Source organism: Ursus maritimus, unplaced genomic scaffold (assembly GCF_017311325.1).
Source record: "Ursus maritimus isolate PB19 unplaced genomic scaffold, ASM1731132v1 scaffold_13, whole genome shotgun sequence".
NCBI lineage: Eukaryota > Metazoa > Chordata > Mammalia > Carnivora > Ursidae > Ursus > Ursus maritimus.
Window position 1 is genome coordinate 48,690,506 of NW_024423675.1, and position 23,811 is coordinate 48,714,316.

General features: G+C 41.0%; 1 protein-coding gene across 22 annotated transcripts in view; it reads left to right on the top strand.

Annotated features, from left to right (window-relative positions):
- Positions 1-23,811, top strand: part of AIG1 (androgen induced 1) — a 322,928-nt gene that overhangs the window by 68,250 nt on the left and 230,867 nt on the right. For all 22 annotated transcript variants that reach the window (XM_040627866.1, XM_040627863.1, XM_040627869.1 and 19 more), the window contains exon 3: positions 13,048-13,149. In XM_040627866.1, the coding sequence (XP_040483800.1) occupies positions 13,048-13,149 (102 nt within the window). The remainder of the gene's footprint in view (positions 1-13,047; positions 13,150-23,811) is intronic.

Here is a 23,811-nt window from a genome sequence, read left to right on the forward strand (position 1 = left end):
GGGTACTAGCTTCAGGTGGAGGCCTCACTAGGGCTTCCCACCTTGGACAGTCTTTTTTTTTTTTTTTTGTAATAATATTTTTTTATTATGTTAGTCACCATACAGTACATCCCTGGTTTTTTATGTAAAGTTTGATGATTCATTAGTTGCGTATAACACCCAGTGCACCATGCGATACGTGCCCTCCTTACTACCCATCACCAGCCTATCCCATTCCCCCACCCACCTCCCCTCTGGAGCCCTCAGTTTGTTTCTCAGAGTCCATAGTCTCTCATGCTTCATTCCCCCTTCTGATTACCCCCCTTTCTTTATCCCTTTCTTCTTCTACCAATCTTCCTAGTTCTTATGTTCCATAGATGAAAGAAACCATATAATTGTCTTTCTCTGCTTGACTTATTTCACTTAGCATTATCTCCTCCAGTGCCATCCATGTTGCAACAAATGTTGAGAAATCGTTCTTTTTGATAGCTGAGTAATATTCCATTGTATATATGGACCACATCTTCTTAATCCAGTCATCTGTTGAAGGGCATCTTGGCTCCTTCCACGATTTAGCTTGTGGACAATGCTGCTATGAACCTACCCTATGATCCACCTTGGACAGTCTTTATCTCCTACCTCCTCAATTCCACAGAGCAACCAAAGATAAGGTTGGGGTCACTGTGGTTTGACAGATACTTCTGGAAGAAAGCTAGCCTCTGGTGCTTGCTGATCTCCTGGGATTCTCACTCACTTTATTTTGACATCTAGTTTTGCTACTTTTTGTCACATAGTGGTTTATTTTAAAAGATGCTTCATGTTTCCTGGATATGTTATGAAACAACAAAATCAAGGTTATATAGTATGATATGTATATTTAAGAAGGGGAGACACACACAGATATGAACATATAGGCATTTATATGTGTGGGTGTGTACCTTTTTTCTTGTATTTGCAAAAAGAAACACTGAAAGGATGAAAGAGAAACTAATATATGGTTACCTAAATATTTATTTAAGCTTTTTTTTTTTTTTTTTTTTTTTTTGGTGGTGGTGGTGGTAGTTTTCATTGGGAGAATGAATGTGGGAGGGAGAGTATATCCACCATAAAGCTATATAAGTAAGTTCTGATTCCCTTTCTACCACATCTTATCTAGAGAACAGGTTCACCCGTGGCTCCTACTGAATCTCCTTTGTATGAGTGTCTCCATGATAGAAGTTATCTTACCTTGAAGTCCTTTTTCAAGAAACGATTGTGCCAAATATATCAGGGTTAACCCATACCATTGTGGAGTTAAAGACCTTTACTGTTCCCATTGTGTTTATTAGCTCTAGCTGTATTACTGTGCATTTTTCTGCAGTGCCTGATCACCCTTTTCAGCCCACCTGTGCAATTGGCTGTGCTCTTTGTAGTTTTCCAGCTGATTTGCAACTACCGATTCACGCTTATCATATCAGTCAGACCTTAGTATCTTTCTCCCCCTATCTCTTTCTGTAGCTTGGTGGATGACCAGAAAGTGAAATGGACAGAGTTTCTACCCCCAGGGGCTCATCTTCTCCACACCCTACCTCCGCACAGTGCATACCATCTTACTAACCAGGCCCACAACCTCTAGGATGCTCTCGATGCAGTGTAATAAGACTTCAAAAGAAGGCTGCTACCGCTAGAAGCCACTCCCAGGCAATTTTGGGTCCACTTGATGGGGAATAAAAGCAAACATAAAAGCTATCATTTCTATGTTTCAGTCAGTGTTGAAACAGGCCAACCAGAGATGCCTGAGACTCTGAAAAGAGGCAGAGCCTGATTGGTGTGGTTTCAGCCTGTAGGTACAGGGTAGTACCCGCCTGACCCTGGGCAAAGCATCTGAGGACTTGGGTCATAAGCACCCAGACCCATAAGCTGGTATTCTGGGGAAAGACTTGCATCCCAAAGATGACATGAGAATCAGATAGGAGCTTATTAAGTAAAATTTGAGTAAGGAGGGGAGCATGACTGCAAGGTGTAACACAAGACCCAAATATCAGTTAGGACCAGCAAATATTCTATTTCTCTCTCCAGTGAATATGAATTTGCTGGAGGGAGGAGGAACCTGGTCAAATAATCCTTGTTGAGATGCTTGAGATGCCACCAATGCATTTATTCCTAGCAAAGACAAGAATGGGTCTCCTGACTGGTCCTGCATTCCGTGCTCCTGTCTTATGGCTTTGGGTGCCATGTTTGATCCAGAAGAGCAGCCTGGTGATTTTGCTCCATGTGTCACCATCTTTCTTTTTCTTCTGGGTTCCTAGAATGATTAACCAAACATTTACTCACCAGACATTCATCAAGTTCCTGTTATATGCAGGCCTTCTTAGAGGATTTAGAAATGAAATAGTCTTTGGCATTTAATCATTCATTCATTCAACTATTAATTGCTTCAAAAGTATGTACTATTATGTACAAGAAGTATTAAGGGAGGTTAAAAGCATTGGCTCTGGGGTTTCATTGTCTGGCTTCACATAATAGCTTGGCCACTTTTTGACCCTGGGAAAGTTACTAAAATTTTCTAAAGCTAATTTGTTCATCGATAAAACCAGAAGAATAATAGTAGCTACCTCAGGATAGTTGTAATTCTGAAATAATATTTTGCCTGTGAAGCCCCTGACCTAGACAAAGTAGAAGCTAAATAGGTATAAACCAGCCTTCATAAAGCCCTGGAAAAGAGTACATGTACATAATATTCTCAAAATGTTAAAATACAGTGGTGGAGAACACATGCATAGTTGGCAGGGGTAAGGTTGAGGAAGGGTATGACCCCGAGGAGGTAGCCCTGGGGACTTTCTGGGTGGTGATGGAACTCTTTGGAATCCTGATTGGGTAGAGGTTACACAAATGTGTACATGTGGTCAAATTTCACAGTTCAACATGGCCCCTCAGAAAATGAATGCCTGTAAAAACTGGTGAAATCTGAATGGGTCTATCGTTTATAGTATTAGGCCAATGTCAGTTTTCTGGTTTGAAAATGTACCAGGCTTGCATCAGATGTTATCCTTAGGAGAAGCTGGTTGAAAGAGACACAGGAATTCACTGTGTTATTTTTCAACTTCTTGTGAGTCTTTGATTATTTCAAAATAAAGAGTTAAGAAGTAAACATATAAAGCGCCAAGGAAGATGTGATGATGCAACAGAGAGGAAATCAACTGGTCCTTACTCTCCCAGAGTTCCCATCCCACTGGGAAGAGAAATCAGTAATGACACTGTCACTGATTCCGTCATGATTATGCTGAGCATTGTGAAGGAAAGCCATAATGTGCTACTGGAGCTCATGCAAGGAGAAGGGGCAATGCAGGAGAGGCTTCTTGGAGGTTATGCTATTTCGGACCCTGTCTGTATGGTGACGGTGAGCTGGCAGGGCTGGTAGAAGGCATTCCAGGTAAATGGAGCAGCAGATGAGGGGCAGACAGAGACTTCCAGCAGCTTAGGGGGGCCAGCAAGTTAAAGGATGTGTAAGGGTTATGAGCAGAGGCCTGAGGTGGGTCAGGGAAAGAAGTAATTACTTTTGATGAAAAATTGCAGGGGATTTTTAGGTGGTGGGGACAACTGCGCCATGAAAGTAACACTTGATAGAGTTTGGATTTGGGGGGAAAAATGTAATGAATCTCAAGCTGCAGTTACAAGAAAGCACAGAGGAATGGATACTTGGAAGTGTGTGGTGAGTTTGGGAAACTATACATAGTCGGCTGATTGGGTTCCTGGAAGAAGCTGGAAGGAGACTGGAAAGAGAATTTGGGACCAGATCACAACGGGAGTTTTGGTTTTATTCTGCAAGCAAGGGGGAGCCATTGGAGGTTTTAAACTGAGAAGGTCTTAAACGTTTTTAATAAGATAACTCCGAGGCCAAGATAAAGCATGGATAGAATTTAAAGGAAACTGATGCCAGTGGCTCTAGCCAAGGGGCCACCACAACAGTCCAGAATAGGGACAGCATGGTCTGGAACTGGGGTAAAGGCAGTAGACACTGGGAGCAGGGAATGACAGAGGAGACTTTGTGAAAGTCAGCTCAAAAGGTGATGGTGACCTCGGATCCAGGAGCTTCACTCTTAGTCATTTATTCCTCTGAGAAAGGTACCCATGTGGGTGCATAAAAACATACACAGGACATCCCATTGCAGCATCGTTGGCAGCTGCAACAATTGGAATGAAGATACATCTCTATTAGTGAGCGCTTAAGTAAATTATGGCGCATAATCACGCAATGTGTACTCTGAAGTGCTTAAGAAAAATGGGTTATCACTGTAAAACATTTTTAAGTTAAAAAAATTGCAGAAGACTAGCTAAAGTGTGATCTAATTCTCTAAAATAGTGAATGGAATGCCCTTTAGATGTGTAGGAAAAGACCTTTTAAGGGTATACCTATCCTTTTGGCAATGACTGTCTCTATAGGGCGAGATTACAAAGAACTTTTACTTCTTATACATTTCTTTATGGTGATGTATTACAGATATTTTCATGCTTAAATGTGTCTGTCTGTGGCACTCATACGTGCATGGAATGGTCTTAGATTGGCTTTCCTGTGAACAGGCTCAGGGACGGAGGGTGCATGGAGAAGAAGGGGGTTCTTGGGAGAAATACCTGTTTGGAAGGAAGGAAGACAGTATTGGGTAGAAGGAGATGACCCACACGGCAGCTGTAACTTGCATCCTGGGACCTATAGAGCTGGGATGACCTTTCAGAGTTGCCCTAAGTGGGGCAAAGGGGCTGGGTGTTAGTTTCTTGGCATCGGTCAGTCATTGGATTTAGACTGCCCCCCGGGAAGGGGCATGACTCGGGCAAGACAGTTCCCTGCAGTTCCCAATGAGGGATGCAGCTCACAGGGGCCAACAACCAGTCAGTATCCCCAACACCTAGGGGATGGACACATGGGCCCTGAAGAGGGAATCTGGGAGAAGCACTACAATACCCACCCCCCTCCCCCGTTATTTGATATAAGCATTGAAGCTGTTCTCTGACTTTGCAGACGTTGCTGAATGACCACACTTAGCTTGTGTGAATATGAAGATAAAGGAGGAAAAATGATGATCTTAATGCAGCACAAAATTCAGTGAAATGAAAACGTTTTTGGTTTTAAAAAATCTTAGCAATTAAGACTAGAAAGCAGTTTATTTAGCCTGATGAGCACTTCCTCGAGCCTGCCCTTTCACTGAAGCTCTGGCCCCTCTGTGGGACAAGGTCCACGGGCACCGTATCTGCTCCACCAATGTGCATGAGCGCAAGGCCACGGTCATCCGTGTCCATGGCCATGGTCCACAGAGCACTCTGATTCTGGTATGGACATTTGCCGCCATGGCGGCCCCAGTTTCTGTGTTTGCTAGTGTTCTGGTTTTGCCCCTGTTCTGTTTTTGTCTGTATAGGTTGTGTGTGTGTATTTTTTTTTCAACTCCCAGTGATTTCCCTTCCTTTTTTGTCTGCTCAGCAATATATTTGAAAGTATATTTGTTGTGATTTATTTAGCACCTAGTGTCGCACAGTAGGAAAGTTTTTCGGTGTATCTAGTCTACAGTACTGAAGAAAGCTAAACCCTCACTGTCTTTACCAAAGGCAGTTTTTCCTTTTACTGCTTATAATGTGACTTTCAGTTTTATGTAGTTTTATATTATATATTTTATTTCTTAAGCTCTCCACTCTTCTCTTGCTCTGTCTTCTTTATTTAATCTCAGATTTTCATCTTTGACCTCTTTTCTTTAATGGAGAATTATTTGAACATTAATTAATCATTTTTCTGGTTTGTATTCAGTTGCCTTTTGGGGGGGGTGGTCATATTCCACTTTATCTCTCTCTCTCTCGTGGTATTTATGAATACATTCCATGCTATTTCTTTTCTTATGATTACTTATCCTTAAATTGGTTCTTTCCGAGCCAACTATTTGCGAAAGGATAGAACTGGAGACAGGCTAGGGAACTGAGCTAGGGCGGCTTGAATTTCTGCCTCTTTCCCACCACCACCTCCTTTGGGGCGTGGCTTCTTTCTGCGCTACACTCATTTCTCTCTCCGGGACGCATTTTGATCACAACCGTTTTGTATGGTGACAGGAAGCTTAGCGTTCATCAGGTGAGCAGGAGCTGTCCATTCAGGCTGCTTACCACAGATCCTTTCTTGTTTACCATAACGTACCCACATCCTGCTCCTTGCAGAGATAACATGCTGGCCCGTGGCCGCATTTCACATCATCACCTCTGACACATGAAGACAAGCAGGGATCAGCACATCTCCCCAGTGCTCCCATGCATCTCAGACCTCCTGTTCCCAGCAAGGGTCAGTCAGTGTCTCTTAGAGGGCACCGCCTGCAGCGATCTCTCTGTGCTGCTCACTCGACCAGGGAAGCCTTGGATCTCATTTCTTACATCAGTCTTGCCCTGTCCTGGCTCAACTTTCCTAGTATTGAGCAGCCTATTGAAAAGGGTGGTATTTGGATTATGGGTGTTTCCTACTTTGTTGGTTTCACTTGTCCTTGTGTCTGGTTGATTTGGGGAAAGGGAGCCTTTGGTCTTCCATCCTGATCGAGAAGTCCAGAGAAGGATCATGTCAGGATGATAGAAGACATAAACAGGTGAAGGACGGGCTGGCAGGTAGAAGGTCTGAGAAGAGTTGGGCTAGAAGAATAATGCTGGAAAGAAGGGCTTCTCTTCCTCACGGACAGGAGGACAAAAAATATGAAGAGCATGAAAAAGGGATTTTAGGTCATTAGGAAGAAAATTGGAGGCTTAGAAGGGTGCTTGCTCTTATGACACGTACAAGTGTGAAGTGGTGGTGAAACGGCAACAGACAAGACAGACAAGTTCCTGTTCTCTGACGCTTCTCCTCTTCAGAAGAGAGCCAGACACTGAACAACAACACAAACTTACTTTCTATCAGCGTCTATGATAGAAAAGAACGGGGCAGCGGAGTCATTGGCAAGGCGTTGGTGAAGAGGTGCCGTTTCAGCTAGACCTGAAGGGACAGAGAATGCAGCCCGGTGAAAATGGGGTACGAGAATTCCTGGCAGAAAGAGTAGGAAATGCGAGGAGCCTGAGGCACCAAAGAGCTTAATGAGTTTCAGGAAGGAATTGCCAGTTGGAGCTTAGGGAGCAAGAGACAATGTGGTACAATCTGAGGTCAGAGAGAAAGGCAGGCGGCGAGTCAAATGGGCACTATAGGAGCTGGGCTTTTATTCTCACATTATTTACTCAGTCAGAAGGGACCATTAAGGACCTAAATGTAGGTAAACATGGATAAATTATAAATTCTACCACAAAGATTATAGTTGAAGGCTGTGGAAAAAAGGCGGCAACATGTGCTTCAGAAGCTCTCTAAATGCAGATGCTGGTTTTAAGGTAATTTGAGCATCGTGCACAGAGTAAAAAAAATGTAGTGTTACTCACAGCCTCATAATTACAAGTAGAGGTATTCTATGTCACATTTCCAGGAATGAGTACTAGAAACTAACTGTACTCTGGAACAAAAGATACTGTAACATTTCAGAGGGGCCTATGCTTGGCTGTGCCTTGCTGAATTTGAGGGTATGGCTGAGGGAAGTCAGCCAGGCGAACATGTCGGGACTCGGAATCTTCTAGACCTGGAGGGTGGGAAGACAAGGGCCTTGTCAAAATGAGAGAGTCTCTGTCTGCTTGGGGACCATCAGAGACAAAGCCAGCTAGCATCCAAAACGCACAACATATTCTCATGCTCTGTTTGTTTGGAAGGAGAAAGCACAATGAGAAACATGTCTATATATTACCCGGAGATAAGTGATGGGAAAGGAAATCGTGACAAGGAAACCTGGAAGCAAAGTAATAGAGCTCAAATCAGGATTCAATTTTCTTTTTCCAGTAGGTATTTGGTAAATTCTGAGTACTAATAGATTAATTTTAAAGGAAAGCGATTTCATAGGATCATGTCATACTGAAGTTGAAGACTTCAGAGATGTATTCATTTATTTTCTCCTTCCCTCCTTCAACAGTGGATGTTTGAGGTATGCTAAATGGCCTTTATAGACCAACCTATAGATAAGTGACTTTTCTCTTTGACCTCCTTCATGGTACATTTCTCTGCAACATCCTTTGCACTCTAATCAGTTTTACTAAATGCCAAAGAATTTCCCACTGATCAGTAAAGCTTCTTCTAGAAGTGGACTAAAGCTGATTAACTTCAGCTTCTATTGGATACCATAGAAGAGACTCTTTACAGAAGGAGACAAAGCATAAATCCAGTTTTCTTTTGCCTTCATTTCTAATTGTTCCAGGGGTTCAGATGAGCCCTCAACCACTAGCCATAATACAAGTACCTTGTCTGGGAAGCTTGAAGGACTGGAGAGTGCCTGAGCTCCTTCTACTCTCCGTTCAAGTACAGTATTCTGGGGCTGGCAGCTGAGAACCAGCAGGTGCACGCTGAGAAAGAGCTGGCCACTATGGTGGAACGTTGCAGTGGTACTTCCCCTGTCCAAGAGAACCTATTTTTGTTTCATATTCATGCCCTGGTGGTAGAGTTCAAACTTATTTTGGGTTTGCTGATGACCATACTATCAAGAGGATATCAGTGCATGAAGCCAAGAAGCCACCATCTGTGCTGTGTTTCTCTCTCAAGAATTATTTAGAAGGCTGATTATTCAGTTAGCTGGGCCTCTTGGCCTTCTAGTGTTATGCTAAGAAAGGTGACTAACACTTTCTTGAAAGTCACTTCACTTTTAATAACCCACGAAATTCCCTTAATATATGCTAGGGGTGAAAGGATTTATCACATTACGCCAGTAAGTACTGACCCCACAATGCTCTCCATGTGGTGGGAACACCACGAATGATCATGTATGGTGAACAGAAAGCAGCTCTCCACAGTGGTGTGCTAGTCAATGATTAACAACTGGCTCTCCAAGGAGAAAACACCTGATTTGTAGCTTTCGCTGATTTCTGTAGCTGAAGAGTGAGAACAGCTTGATAAGCTGAAAACTTAGATGAGATAGAGAAATTCCATAAAGGACAAAAATGACTAAATCTGAGAAACTAAAACTTTTCTCCAGAGAAAGCCGAAAACCTGGGAACTTTGTATCTATTAAAGAAATTGAATTCACAGATCTTCTCATGAGAAAAGTTATAAGTCCAGATAGCTCCGCTAGAGCAGCTTATCACTTTACACGCATCTCGTGAATCACTGAACACTACCCCCAGAACTAATGATATACTATATGTTGGCTAATTGAATTTAAATAAAAAAAATTACCCCAAAGATACAGATGTAATGAAAAAAAGATACAGATGTAATGAACATGCGCCCCCATGTTCATAACAGCAATGTTCACAATAGCCAAACTGTGGAAGGAGCCGAGATGCCCTTCAACAGACGAATGGATAAAGAAGATGTGGTCCATACACATAATGAAATATTACTCAGCCATCAGAAAGGATGAACACCCACCATTTGCATCGACATGGATGGAGCTGGAGAGGATTATGCTAAGTGAAATAAGTCTAGCAGAGAAAGACAATTATCATACTGTTTCACTCATATGTGGAACATAAGGAATAGCGTGGAGGACCACATGGGAAGGGAGGGAAAACTTGAATGGGAAGAAATCAGAGAGGGAGACAAACCATGAGAGACTCTGGAATCCAGGAACCAAACTGAGGGTTACAGAAGGGAGGGGATGGGCGATGGGGTAACCTGGTGATGGGTATTGAGGAGGGCATGTGTTGTAATGAGCACTGGGTGTTATACACAGCTAATGAATTGCTGAACACTACATCAAAAACTAATGATGTACTATATGTTGGCTAACTGAACATAATAAAAAAAAAGTTGGAAAAAAAAGAAAAGAAAAAAAAGTAGCACATTAAATAGGTAAGGAGGAACTAATACCAATCTTGCACAGAGTCCCTTGAAAACTAGAGGAGGGAGCTTTTCCCAATTTATTTCTTTGAAGCCACCATTGTCCTGTCACCAAAACTAGAAGAAGATATGAGAAAATGAAACTAACTATGGATTGATGTATTGTATAAATTAAGATGGGAGAAAAATTCTTGACAAAATATCAGCAAGTCAAATCCAGCAATATATAAAAATGGTAATACATAATGACCAAGTATTAATGGCTGGTTTAACATTTAAAATCTATATAATTCATCATATTAACAGAATAAAGGAGAAGAACTATCTGATCACCTGAGAATATAGAGCAAAGTTATCTGAAAAAACTCAGCACTTGTCCATTACATACATAAATGAAGGATAGGAGAGATTTTCCTCAAAGTGGTAAAAGGCATTTAAGAAAAACCTGCAGCTAATATCAAAATTAAATGTTCAAAGACTGGACACCTTCCTAGGAGAGGGAAGAAAGCAAGGGTGCTCACTGCTTATCACTTCTAGTCAACATTGTGCTGACGCTTATAGGTTGTGCAGTTACGAAAAGAGAAAGAAGTAAATGGTTTGTAAAGGAAGAAGAAAAGCTGTCTTTATTTGCAGATCATGTGCATATAAAAATCTAAAATAATTTACGAAAGAACTGCTCAAACTATGTGAATTTAGCCGAGCTAGAGGACACAGCCTCAATATACAAGTCATTTGTACTTTCATACACGAGTCACAAAGAATGTAAAAACAAATTCAGTACTATCTACAATAGCATAAAAAAATGAAATGTTTGATGAGAGATTTTTTAAAAATATGTGTGAGATCTGTCCACTGAAAGCTACAAACTGAAAAACCAAAGATCCACATGAATGGAGGCATCAATGATGTTCCTGGGTGAGAGGATGCAATATTATGAAGATGTTGTTTCAACCCAGATTGAATATATTGATTCAGTATGGTCGTAATCAGAATTCTAGGAGGATGTTTTTGTAGAAATTAGCAAGCTGAGATTCTAAGATTTAAATGGAAATGCAAAGGACTTAAAAGAGCTGAAAGAATTTGGAAAAGAAGAAGAATGGAAGCGTATGGTAAGCAGAATTCTAAGATGGCCCCAAGATTGCATACCCTGTGGTGCAGGCCTGTATCACCCCCTCCCCTTGAGTGTGGGAGGGGGCCTGTGAATGTGACGGGAGGTCACCCATGGTTGGGTTACATTATATGGCAAAGGTGAAGGGGTTTCCTCCTATAGCTCCATCCATGATTAAAGTAGCTTCGTGCTTGCGTGTGGACTCCCAGACGAAATGTAAAACTAGTCCTCACCTTCAGAGAGAGATACATCTTAACCACTTCACAGGTCAGAGGGTATACACATTGATTGTACAGTCAACTCTCCAGGTCAGACCCAGGAAGGAGGTCCACACAGGCCCTGAGACATACTTGTGTCTTTCTCGGGAGGAAATTCCAGGATCACAGTTTCCCAGGATGTGGTCTAGAAAAGGAGGTGGAGACTCTGGGTAGACCAGCCACTTGGCTCAGGGACTGCCTCACTCCATGGTGAGGGCCAGAGGATCAAGGTGGCTGGAGTAGGACCTTCCAAAGCCGACGTCTCAGACTTTAATGTGGATATGAATGACCCCAGGATCTCATTAAAGATGCAGAATCAGAACATCTCAGGACAGACCTGGCAATTCCACACATCTCACAAGCTCTCAGGTGACATGGGGGCTGCTGATCTGGGGACTGCATTTTGAGTCACGATGATGTAAAGTTTGGCACCCAGGTCTGAGGGCAGGTAACATTGGTATTCAGGACATTCGAAGTCTGCAGTGGGATGAATAAACCAAAGTTGTGAATAATTTGAAATTACTCGTTGTACTTGGAAAGATCCTAATGATGGTTAACATTAAGCTAATAATTTTTTTTCCATCTTGTGCATTTATCAACTGAGTGAAAAATAGTTGATGCAAAAGCAGGATAAATAACTGAAGACCTCAATCCAGTATTGAAACTGTGAGTGTGATCTCTGGTTGCCTGTTGTAATTATCCTTCAATATGTTTTATGAAATGAGAAATGTTCATAACATCTTAGGTTTTAAGGGTAAACTTTCTTTTCAGGCTACGATTACCCATGTCATAACTGACATACTTGGAAAAGAACTTGGAACCCTTCAGATTACTAGCTTGTGCTGGGAGTTTTATAAAAAGTGGCATTAAAATATTTACTACTTTTATTAATAAAATGTGGGGGTATGGATGACTTACAAGAAATGAGATAAAAATTGTTTCTGCTTAACATTCGTCTGCATTTTATCGCTTGTAGCATTTGTTATGAGATGTAACTCTGCAGAGACTTTGATCCCTCTCTCTGGGGTAGTTGCTTTCTCCATGCCACATTTATTGACGACGTACAAAAGCATTTGCATCTTCTTTAAAATTCTATGCTGAAGGTTAAGACCCTGGACCATTCATTTCTTTATTTTATCTGAACTTCTCTCACCATTAGTTTGAAGAAAGATAAGAGAATAAATTGAGTACTGTACTCTCTTCGGATGGTAATTTTGCTGATTGGTCTAAATAAACCTCAGGAACCCAGATGAACATGTGAGTTATTCCAGGAGAACTAGGATTCTTCCTTTGTGTTCCATACACTCTGCTTTCAATGCAGCCAAAGCCCCTGCTTAGGCTATAAAATTAATACATTTGCAGGAAATGTGACTTTGGGACATTTTATATAGCAGTGATTTTAATGCCGTTAGTGGTGAAATGGAAACTTGAGAATGTGAAGATTAATTTAAACCACATGATGGGTTCAAGGAAAATACACTATAGTTTCTTGAACGTGTGCTGACTCTGGACAGTGGAGAATGGGATCCAAAAAACCACCAGTGAACTTTTAAACCCTCTTGAGAGGATTCAAACCGACACAATTAGCCCTAAAAGGGAGCTGTTCCAGATGACAGACAGATCATTTATCTCTCCCTCGAAAACAGATCCCTTTGCCTGCGAGAACACAGTAGGGAGACCAAGGAAGGAAGAAGGACCCCACGCGTTACCACTAATGGAGTGAAGTCAGAGATCCCTTTCCAGTCATTAGCTGGTTTACGGATCCGTCTTTCACTATAGATTACGGTTCTGTTGGGTTCTTTGAACAATGGATAACCAACACGTTGTATATTGTGAATTTTAAATAAAGGATTTCTTTTCCCTTCCAGTTCGTGGTAGCGGTGTTCTGGATCATTTATGCCTATGACAGAGAGATGATTTACCCAAAGTTGCTGGATAATTTTATCCCAGGGTGGCTGAATCATGGAATGGTGAGTAGACTAAAACAAATAATTTCCTTTCATTAAAAAAAAAAATCTATTAAAGACCTATTTTCTAATTCGGGCTTTCCATAGAATGTGCCTAACTGGCGGTGGAATGAGGGGGATTATGAGATTGTAATTAGAGAAGAATACTGAATGTCAATAAAAAAAGAAAAATCTTCCCATGAAACTGAGTCACTATTAAAACTACGTAGCAGATGAATCCACAGTTTATAAGGTGTCGGTGTTGTTGGATAATACAATTGGTTCACTCTATGGATGTCTTTAATTTCTGTGCCATTCAAAGGCTTGTCCCCTGTTGGAGAGAAGGACCTAGTCCCACCTGTAGAACTCTCGAGGCCCCATTGTTCTTCCATCTCACATCAGGGGATTGTGTTGGATGTAACTAGGGCACCGGGAGAATTGCCCCTGGAGGAGCAGCAAGACTCTCTCAGAGAGCTGCTACAAGTGTTGGAAGTGTCCTTGGCAGGTTGTGCCCATTGGAGGGCATTTGCCTGGGGTGGCTAGCTCTTTCCCTTCTTCTCCGTCTGATTCCTTCTGATGCTTTAGCCACGGTGTTGCCTTCACACGTTTCAAATCAAATATTTTGGATGGTTTTCATGTCACCTTACAAGACTTGAGGATATATTTTCTGCAGAGAAATTTTGTGTTGTCTTCCCTTTCTGCTTCTGGAATTGAGCAGTTTTGTTATTAACTAAGAAGCCTACATTTTTTTGGTTACGGCAATTTTTAGAATATGTCACTGGGTGCTCCTGGTGAAAAGGGCAACCCATCAGAGAAATTATAGGGGAACGAAGAGCTAGACATCACACGTCATAGGTCCAAAATAAGTTTCCTTTCTGCCCCCAATTTTGGTATATTTGGAGAAAAGTGGTGTGTACTAACAAACAAACATTACTGTACTGAGGGGCTTTGATTAATTCTTTCCTAAGCCAACTCCTCAAAAGTGACACAGCTCAGACAACTGGCATTTTCTTTGAGTCCAATTAGAGCCGTGCTGTTGAAGGATTAACATGGCCCTTCTGGTCTAGTTCCAAACAAATTAGCTGGGTCTTGTCAGATTCATTTTGCCGTCGAAGGGTCTTTATGTGGTTACTCTGTGCCTCTCCAACTTTTGACTTTTCTTGAATGTGAAAAGCCTTTGCATAACCCAGTGTCTGCAAGCCTCCGCCCCCAGTGCCCTTCCCATTCTTTACTGGAGAACCCCTGCTCACCCTGCTAGCTTCTGTAACATCTCTCAGAAGACTCTCTTCACCCCCACAGGCCAGGTTAGCTCTCCTGTTGGCCTGAAAAGCACCTTCAAATCTCCATCAGGCATGTCGGTATCCCTCACAGGAGTGTTACTTCCTAGTGCAAACAGCAGCCTGCCAGGCCCGAGCACTCCACCCACCCACCTGGCACGTAGTAGCATCAGTGCTTATTTGGAAGACTGATGCATGAATTCTGTATACAGTCGACACCCCCCCACTTATCTGAGAGGGATCTGTTCCAAAATCCCCAGGGATGTCTGAAACCGACGACAGTACCATACTATGTTTTTTCCTATACGTACATACCTACGATAAAGTTTAGCTTATAAATTAGGCACAGTATGAAATTAACAACACGAGGAGGGCCTTCGCTGAGAACCAGTGGTCGCATCGTGTGCTATAGGAGTACAGGCCTTAACTGTTTGGGCTGTCGTCCACATCCCTCAAATGCACAATATTACCTGTACACCAGAGAATAAGTCACCACCTTTGCAGATCCAGGTGCTACTTAACGTTTCGAACGGATGGTTTCTAAGTACTCATGAGGCCATTAGAACTATAACTTGACTCTTAGAATTTCCCCTCAAGTCACTTTGATGGGTTAAAGTTCTCACTCTTGGAGACAAACACTACTTAGGAATTCAAGGAGAATTTGAGTGACACAGATATTTAGGAAAGGGAAAAGATAAATGAATCAACATGTCAAATCCTCTAAGATAGTAAGAGCTCAATAGATTCTTTCCTAATGAATTTTGTCTGTGAGTAGAGATGAATGACCATTTCTTTGGTTTTCTTCATGTTCCAGTTCATGGTTTCAGAATTACTAACAAAGAAGCTACATATGGTGGCTGAGGAATATTTTGCAATATTAATTTGCATTATTCCAAATTCATATATATGTGACTTTAAATAGGATGCTGATTCTTTAGATTGGCTATTAAAATATGAACATTAACTGCTGGAATCATAAATAATTTAATTTTTATAAAAATGTATAAAAATATTTATGAAATACTAATAAATCAGATAAGCATTTTCAACTTTATTTAAATTTTATTTAAAAGTTTAATAATTATCATTTGTATTTTAATTTTAATAACTAATTTTCAATATTTAGTTTAGAAGTATGAAAATAATTCAACTAAAAATTTTTACATTCATTTGAATGTATTTTGATGAAAACATTCAAATTGTGTATATTTTAATAATAATTACATTTTATTTTTAATTAATGCCTTAGATTAATATGATCAGTAGAGCTTAAATTTTGTGAAAAGTTCCATTATAACAATATATTCAGTGAATTTGCTGAAATGAAGACAAGAAAATTAAATTTTGGAGTGTTTATATTTATATTATATTAAATAATATAATTTCATAATTCACAAATTTGTAATTGATAAATCTATAAGTCTATTTTATTACCCATACAATCATGTATTTTTTATTTTGTTTTATGAAATATATATCTAACAATGTAGGAGGATAGAACATATTTTATTTAATATATTACTAGCTTAATTTGTAACTTTTAGATATTTCTGCGGATGGCCTATGGCCCTTTAGGCCTTTTATTGTTTGTCTAGATCTTTGTAGCTACAAGAATTCCAAGAGAGAATGTACCCTGTTCTTGTGTATAGAATCACACTTAACTGTTTGAAGAGTCTCAGCATAATCTCTTGGGATCCAGAGGCCTGATGTGGTATATAAGTCTGTCACAGCACCATTTCAGAAGACATCACCAAGTCAGTCTTGAATTTATAGCACTCAACTGCCCAGCACAAAATTAGTCAGAAAGTAGGCATGAAAGAAAACTCACACGATTTGAAATTCACGGGATTTCCTTTTGATTTACTCTGAAGTACCCGTAAGTTGGACATGATTGTAACTAAAGGAAACTATCCTATCTCTTCCTTTCTATTGTTTACCTCTGTTCTCTCAGCAAGCAATCTTAGAATTTTTTTGGAGAAGAGAAGAGGAAATGGGTAAATAGATGAGTTGTAACAGTAATACAACTTCGTTGTGTGACTGCTAGCTTATCTCCAGGCTCTGTTAAAATAGCATGTGCACACACACGCAATTTTAATTTATTATAATTAAAAATATAAACCTATAAAACATAGCACATTTAACTGAAGTCACTTCAATATCCAGAAATCAAAAACTGTTCTATCCTTGCAGCCCTATTTATTTTTGTATTTCCAGCAATTTGAACAGCGCCGGACGCCCCTTAGGCATTCACTAAGTGTTGGTGATTAAAAGGGTATTTACATGTTTGTTTTTGAAACTTGGAAAAATGTTGGGGTGCCTAGGTGGCTCAGTCGGTTAAGTGTCGTACTCTTGATTTCGGCTCAGGGTCCTGAGATTGAGCCCTTGTGCTTAAGATTCCCTTTCTACCTCTCCCACTGCCCCTCCCACACACACTCCCACACCTGCGTGCGTGCGTTCTCTCTCTATAAAAAAAAGAAAGAAAAGACTCTTAGAAGAATGTCATGTTTATATTTATATTCTCTACCACCTTTCTATCCTCAGTCCACTGATGATAAGACAAGAAAAAACTAGAGATAGCAGCAAAATGAATCACTTTGCAAAATGTAATGCTAGTGGTTGTGGGCAGTTGTGGTTGGGGTCTGCGTGGCTGCAACCTGTGGGAGCTGAGCTTTGATTCAATTCAATCGAGCAAACATTTATTTTTGATAAGACCTATGAAATGCAAAGCACCCTGCTAGGCACTGGGTGGTTACAGGATGAGAAAAATACTTGCACTTTTAAAGGATAGAAATGGCCTATTTGATGTGGTGGAAGGGGAATAGGAAAACAATTCCACAAGCCAACAGAGTAGTGTCCCGTAGGCTGTGTTCACTCTGACAACGAGAAGCATATTGTTATTCAGGCTTGTTTCTTGGTTGCAAAAATAGACCCCTGAGCCCGTCTCTTCTGCTGATTATAAGTTTAAAGCACTGTCAATGGAGTAAGTATACATTCAAAGCAATGAATAAATAAATATTTAAACTCTAGAAGGATTGCAGATTCTCAGCAATGCTAGAACAGGAAAAACCAACGAGACAGTGTCTCTGCTTCACGAAGACCTAATTAATGTTTATAAAATGCTTTGAGAATGCCAAGCACTGCAGAAGTTTGGATATTATTATTATTATCACAGATCTTTAAGCATACATGACCTAGATATTCTTAAAATCACAGCGGTTGTTCATTCCCCATATAATTTATAAGGAAATAAAAAAAATAAGCCCCACCTCTCTTCATGCTTGATTTGTCAGTTGTTCTTGTTATACATAACTGATCCTCAAGAAAACTTTAATTTAGGCAACTATTTATTCTGCTCAATATTATTTTGACATTTGGTAATTACTAAAGTTTTTGTACATCTGTCTTTCCCAGAAGAGAAGGCATTAAATACTGCTTGGATGATCATTGGCTTTGCAGGAACTCAGATTTGATGTTATTCTTTTGTTCAATAACACAACTTATGGAAAGTTTCCAGTTCCAGGCCCCACAGAGGATGCATTTCATGACCCATGGAGTCTGTGCCACCCTGATACTGGGTATTTCACAAAATAAGCTGTTGGTCAAGAGAACGCTATCTTCTTTTTCATATAAAAAAACCCCGACCTTTCTTATTTTCCTAATATATTCTAAAGTAACTGAAAGATATCTGGAAATTTTCAAAAATAAAAAGTAAGACTGGAACAGAGGTCAGAGATTTCTTGGGAACCACTTTCTAAGACTCCCAATGGACCTCCCAAAGAAAACAAATAAGACCCCAAAGACCTAGAAACGAGAAGGAGAGTTCCATCCACAGTGAGGCAGATACTTTCAGTTACTGCATACGGTTCTCATGTGTAAGCTTTTTTATATTTCATTTTACGGATCATAGGTTTCTCCTTGTGAGTTTTCATTTGCGCCGTCTCGCCTTTTCAGTAAGGCCCACTCTGAGCGGCCTATTAGATATTGCCAGCTACCCCCGTATCTCCAGGGTCCCCTTACTTACCCTGCTTTCATGCCCCTGGTGCTACCTATTGACCTATTACCTGGCTTTACTTACATGCTGTATTTATGGCTGATTGTCCATCTCCTTCTGCTAGAATTTAATCTTCATAAGGGGAAAGGTCTTTGTTTTCAGTTACTCATTTATCCCAAGAGCTTCAAACAGTGCCTCTACATAATGGAAATCAACGAGTATTAGTTGCATCAATGAATGAATTTTACCAATAGTCTATGTCTGTGTTTTCTCTTGTCCTTTTTTTTTTTCCCTCCTCTGTCTTTTCCTTTTCATAATAGTTGACAGAAAATGCAATCCCAAACCATTCACTTCTTTCCTAACTTGTGTTTTACTTCCCTCTTCAATCGCAGCTGCACCACAGTAAAGTCTCACATACATGGCCTGCTGTCCCCTCTGAGGGTCTTACTGGTGGGTACATATCATATTGCTACTGCTGCCTGAGAAGGCCTGAAATGATGTCCAACGAACACAGCGTGGCCCTGGGACATTTGAGAGTTACAGGCCAGGTAAATAGAAGTGCCTGGGTCAAATTTATTGGAAAGCAGTTCCATATATTGATTATTTTATCTGATTATTAGGTGGCTTTTTTTTCCTCCAGGGTAATAGACTATGGCTTTTTAAAGCAACTTTCTGACATCACAAAATCCTTCTTAGAACTAATTTTCCACGGAAGGATAGAATTCAAGGCTAATACTACTTGGCTTACACTCTGCCCTTTTCCTTGCTACACTGAATAGACGAGCAGGCCCAGCAGTAGTTTGAGTTCATCAAAAGGTCTATAAATCACATTCAGATATTTTGGGGTCAGCAAAACCCAAAGTGTGGTTTACTCAACTTCTTTTACCCCTAATCCTTAAATCCATAGATATTTCAAAGTAAACTTCATTCATATGTTTCCCATTCATGTGCCCTCAGTTCTTCATAGTTGGGGGAGAGGTAGGGCCAGGCCTGAAGGTGTTGTCTTAGGAACTGGCTTCCTTCTTCATTACCACAAACAGATCATTCATTAGCCACAGACCCAGATCCTTGGCAGAAGTCCATCCCTATATCCTTTCCAGTTTCCTTTTAATTGAAGCTCCAACCTCAGCAAGCATCAGTGATAGCTGCCAAAGAAAGTGAAGTGGAAAAACAAAGCTGCATTTTCTATCATAGAGACACAGAATCCTAGCATCTTAAAACTCGGGAAGTGTTTCTACAGACCATCTGGTCCATACACCACGTGATACCTCAGTTCCCTGAACAATATCTTGGCATATTCCCTTCCAGTCTCTATGTGAGCATCTCCAGGGATGGAGCTTCAACAGTGGACCGGGACCATGGGGTTTTCAGCTGAGGGGAAGACTCTCACAAGGAACCGAACCTTCTGTTTTTTTCCTCCCGTTCAAATCCGTCCAGTCCGTTCATCTATTCTGCAGGATTCAAATACCAGCTGTCTTTGTTCTCTTCATGTTCTCTTCCAAGGGGATCTCACTCTTCCCCATGACTCCAGTCTCTGTTATACATGGGTCATTCCAAGTCTGTACTTCCTGGTCCAACTTCCAAAGGGCATCATTCTCAGCATTTGACACAAGGACCTTGAGATGAACATACTGAAACAAATTCATCACGTTAACCTCTCCTCTCATCTTGGTACTCCTCTCATGTTGCCACTTCAGTAATGGCAGAAGCATCTGAAAGCCCTCTTTGCACACAGTCCTCACAGTTAGTTGACAAGTCCTATGCGATATACCTCCAGAGTGGCTCCCAGAGCTGCCCCAGCCTCCTCGTTGCCAGCATCCCGGCTTTATTCAGAGCTTCGTCATCAGCAAGCTGAACTGAGGCAATACACTCGTCTCTTATCTCCCTGCCTCCCCACTCCCTCCTCACCAGAACTTTCTCCACACTGCTGCCTCAGTTACCTTTCTAGAAGAGCTGAAGTTCTGATGGCTCCTTGCTACATCCGTTTCTCAGCCTCCACCTGTGAGTGAATGGGTCCCTTCTTCTGCACTCAGAACACTTTGTCCCGACACCTAGGATTTCACTTATCACATTGTTTGACTAGTATTTATTTGGTGATTCCCCCAATGGGCTATGAGGCCATAAAGGGCAGCAAATGTTGTTGTTGTTTTTCTGTCATCTTTTCCTCCAGAACCTAGCATAGTCTTTGGCATTCCTGCACACTCCGTAAATGTTTATTGGGAAAATGGTACACAGGCCCTTTACCATCATGCTCGGTCTCCCCTGACGAGTCTTCGGCTTGTCTAGATTCGTTTTTACAGTTTCGTATGATTTGGCAAGAGCACAGCAGAGCAGTTTAGCCAGCGTCTTGGCTTATTAGTGTTGTCCGAGATCCATTAGCTTTTTTTGGCAGTTTCATACACTGAAACTTGCACATCACTGCCTACCTGACCAGTGTGTGGTTTAGCTAAGGTTTGATGTTGTTGTTGTTATTTTGTTCTTTTATATACAAAATGTAGGATCCTTATGCCTATTCCTAGTGATTTCCATCTTGTTAAACTCAATTTGAGTAGAGCATGGGCTCTGGGGAAGCCCCAGTATTCAGATTTTAAGGGTCATTAAATGGATCTATTGGAATTTAATAAAATGATTGACCTATAAAACTGTTTTGAATTGAGGTGCCTGAGTTGAACCTTCTTTGGAGTCTCCTGCTGTGAGTAAAGTCAGTAACAAAATAACTGATTTTTCAGAGCAGTAAATTTTAACCATTTTGTAACCATGTGCAGAGAGGATGGTTGATTGCTAAGGTCAAGACAGGTATTTAGATAAAAATGACCTATGTGGTAGCAGAAGGGGAGAGCGGGCAGCGGTACTAGCCACTGAAAATTATATATCCAGGGATGGAGAAATAGGAAATTAATGCAATATGTATACTGGAGAGAGAGTTCTAGGACGAGGATCTGTTGAGGAAAGGGTTATAAGATGATATTGGCAACAGGTGGATGGTAGCTTGGGGACAAAACTCACCTGTGAAGGGTAAGTGTTGCTGTTTCCCAATTTGTCTGGATTCTAGATATCTAGAGATCCCAAGGGGTCATTGTGTTGGTCACATTTAGATAAAGTGGGAAAAGAAACTTTTCTGGGAGCCCAGAATCATTGTGCCAGATCCTTACGTCCACACCAGAACATGAAGACATGATCATCTCATCTGCACGCTCCTTTATCTGCGTCGTGTTGAAAAGTGAGGAAAGAACAGCAAAGAAAGATTGTGGCAACCCACCAGGAAATGTTCAACCCAACTTTTTCTTTTTTTTTCTATTTGTTTTTTTTTTTTAATTTTTTATTATGTTAGTCACCATACAGTGCATCCTTAGTTTTTGATGTAGTGTTCCATGATTCATTGTTTGCGTATAATACCCAGTGCTCCACACAATATGTGCCCTCCTTAATACCCATCACAGGCCTATCCCATTCCCCCACCCCCCTCCCCTCTGAAGCCCTCATTTTGTTTCCCAGAGCCCATAGTCTCTCGTGGTTCATTCCCCCTTCTGTTTACCCCCGCCCTTCATTCTTCCCTTCCTTCTCCTACCAATCTTCCTGCTATTTCTTATGTTCCATAAATGAGTGAAACCATATGATAATTGTCTTTCTCTGCTTGACTTATTTCACCTAGCATAATCTCCTCCAGTCCCATCCATGTTGCTGCAAATGGTAGGTAATCGTTCTTTCTATTTGAATCTGAACCTAAACTACCAAATTTATTCCCAAACTGCCTGGTCCTTTAGGAATACTGGTTAACTTCCACGAGCCTATTTAAGGTTAAGATGGGGCTTCTCCAGGACCGAGTGTCCACCCAACCCTCAGTTCCCTGTCAAATCCCTCCTTCTCCTCCCAGTCTACTCATGCAGCAACTCTGCCTTACATCACAGACCTGACCGTCCCTAGTTTACAAGCCTCTACCCCATATGTGCCTCCATGATAGTGCCCATTGTCCTGTACTTGAGTCTGTTGTTGCCTTTGTCTGGAACTGGACGTTCTTTAACTGCAGTGTATGCTCTTAGCTTCCTCGCATAGCCCCCTCTTCTGCATCAGTGCCTGGCACATAGTAGGTCTCAGAAAATGTTTTGGAAAGGATGAATGAATAATGGTAGAGTGAATGCATTTCTATCTTATTTCCTTACTCTCCCAGCCTTGTAACTCTTTCCAGAAAGGAAATAAGATTATTTTCTCTAAGTGAGCTTAGGCTGGTACGTATGATCACCATTTACTTCTCTCTGCTTCCTACCTGAGTCCTTCAGTGATCTATTTTAGAACCTTACAACATCCTTGTCAAGCTCACTGGCTTATAATTTTCAAAACCAGTCTTACCCTTTTCCAGAGCAGAACTGTATCCGCTGGCCTTCAAGGGTGCAGCACGAGAACTGCCCAGGCTTGCACAAGCTAGCCAGCGCCCTAGCTGGGGGTAGGATGCTGAGCTGACCAACCCCATCACATTTATCACACCCAGGGCCTCTGTTCATGGAGCTTTGTTAATATCTAGTGAATAGATGCCTTTACCCATGAATAGTCATTATATTTCACAAACATATCTCATCAAGACACTAATAAATGTTCCTGGCATTTTCGATGAGTTTCCTTTTCATCTAAGCAAGGGTGACTTTTTTCTATTGTTTTACCATATCCATATTCCGAGAATGAGCTTGTCCTTAATGATCTAATTAAGATGTGTTTTAAGCTAGTTGTAAGGATTAGCCCTGGTGGGCGGAAATGTTTCCCCTTAAGGCAACCCCTTTCATCCTTATCAAATACATTCATTCATGTGACCTGGTAATATATAAAATTATCTGGTATGTCCAAGTGCTACTCCTCACACTCCTACTGTCTATATGCGTTAGGATAAAAAGATTGATGTTAGTAAACATCCCTTTCTATTACCTGTCCCGCTGCCACACACATAATAGAGTGTCTTTTTTGTTCCATTCTCTTTCTCACACCGGGTTAACCCCAAAAGCACTCTGTTTCTGTAGACAGCTCTTCTAAGAGATGCAGACACGTGAGCCACCTCGAAAGGGCCACTGAACCAGATGACCTCTCGAGTTTTCTCTGGTTTTTATCATTCTCTGAAAAGGGTTTAGTGTAAGTGATTTAAGAGATTAGTCAGAATAGAATTCACTGGTCAATGGTCTTTTTAAATTTCTCTACTGGATTCCATGAGTGGGAAGCTTACAGCTTCTTGCAGGACTTCCTGAGATTGGCCCTGGAAGCACATAGCACAGTGCTTCGTAATAGGCTCCGTAAATAGAAGTCCCCTGAAAGAGGATAGGATAGGAATAGTGTGGCCAAGATAAAATAAAATTTCCCTATAGCTAATGATGTTCACTTACTATCATATAATAGATAAGAAGCTAGAGTCAAACTCTGTCGACAACTTCAAGGAAA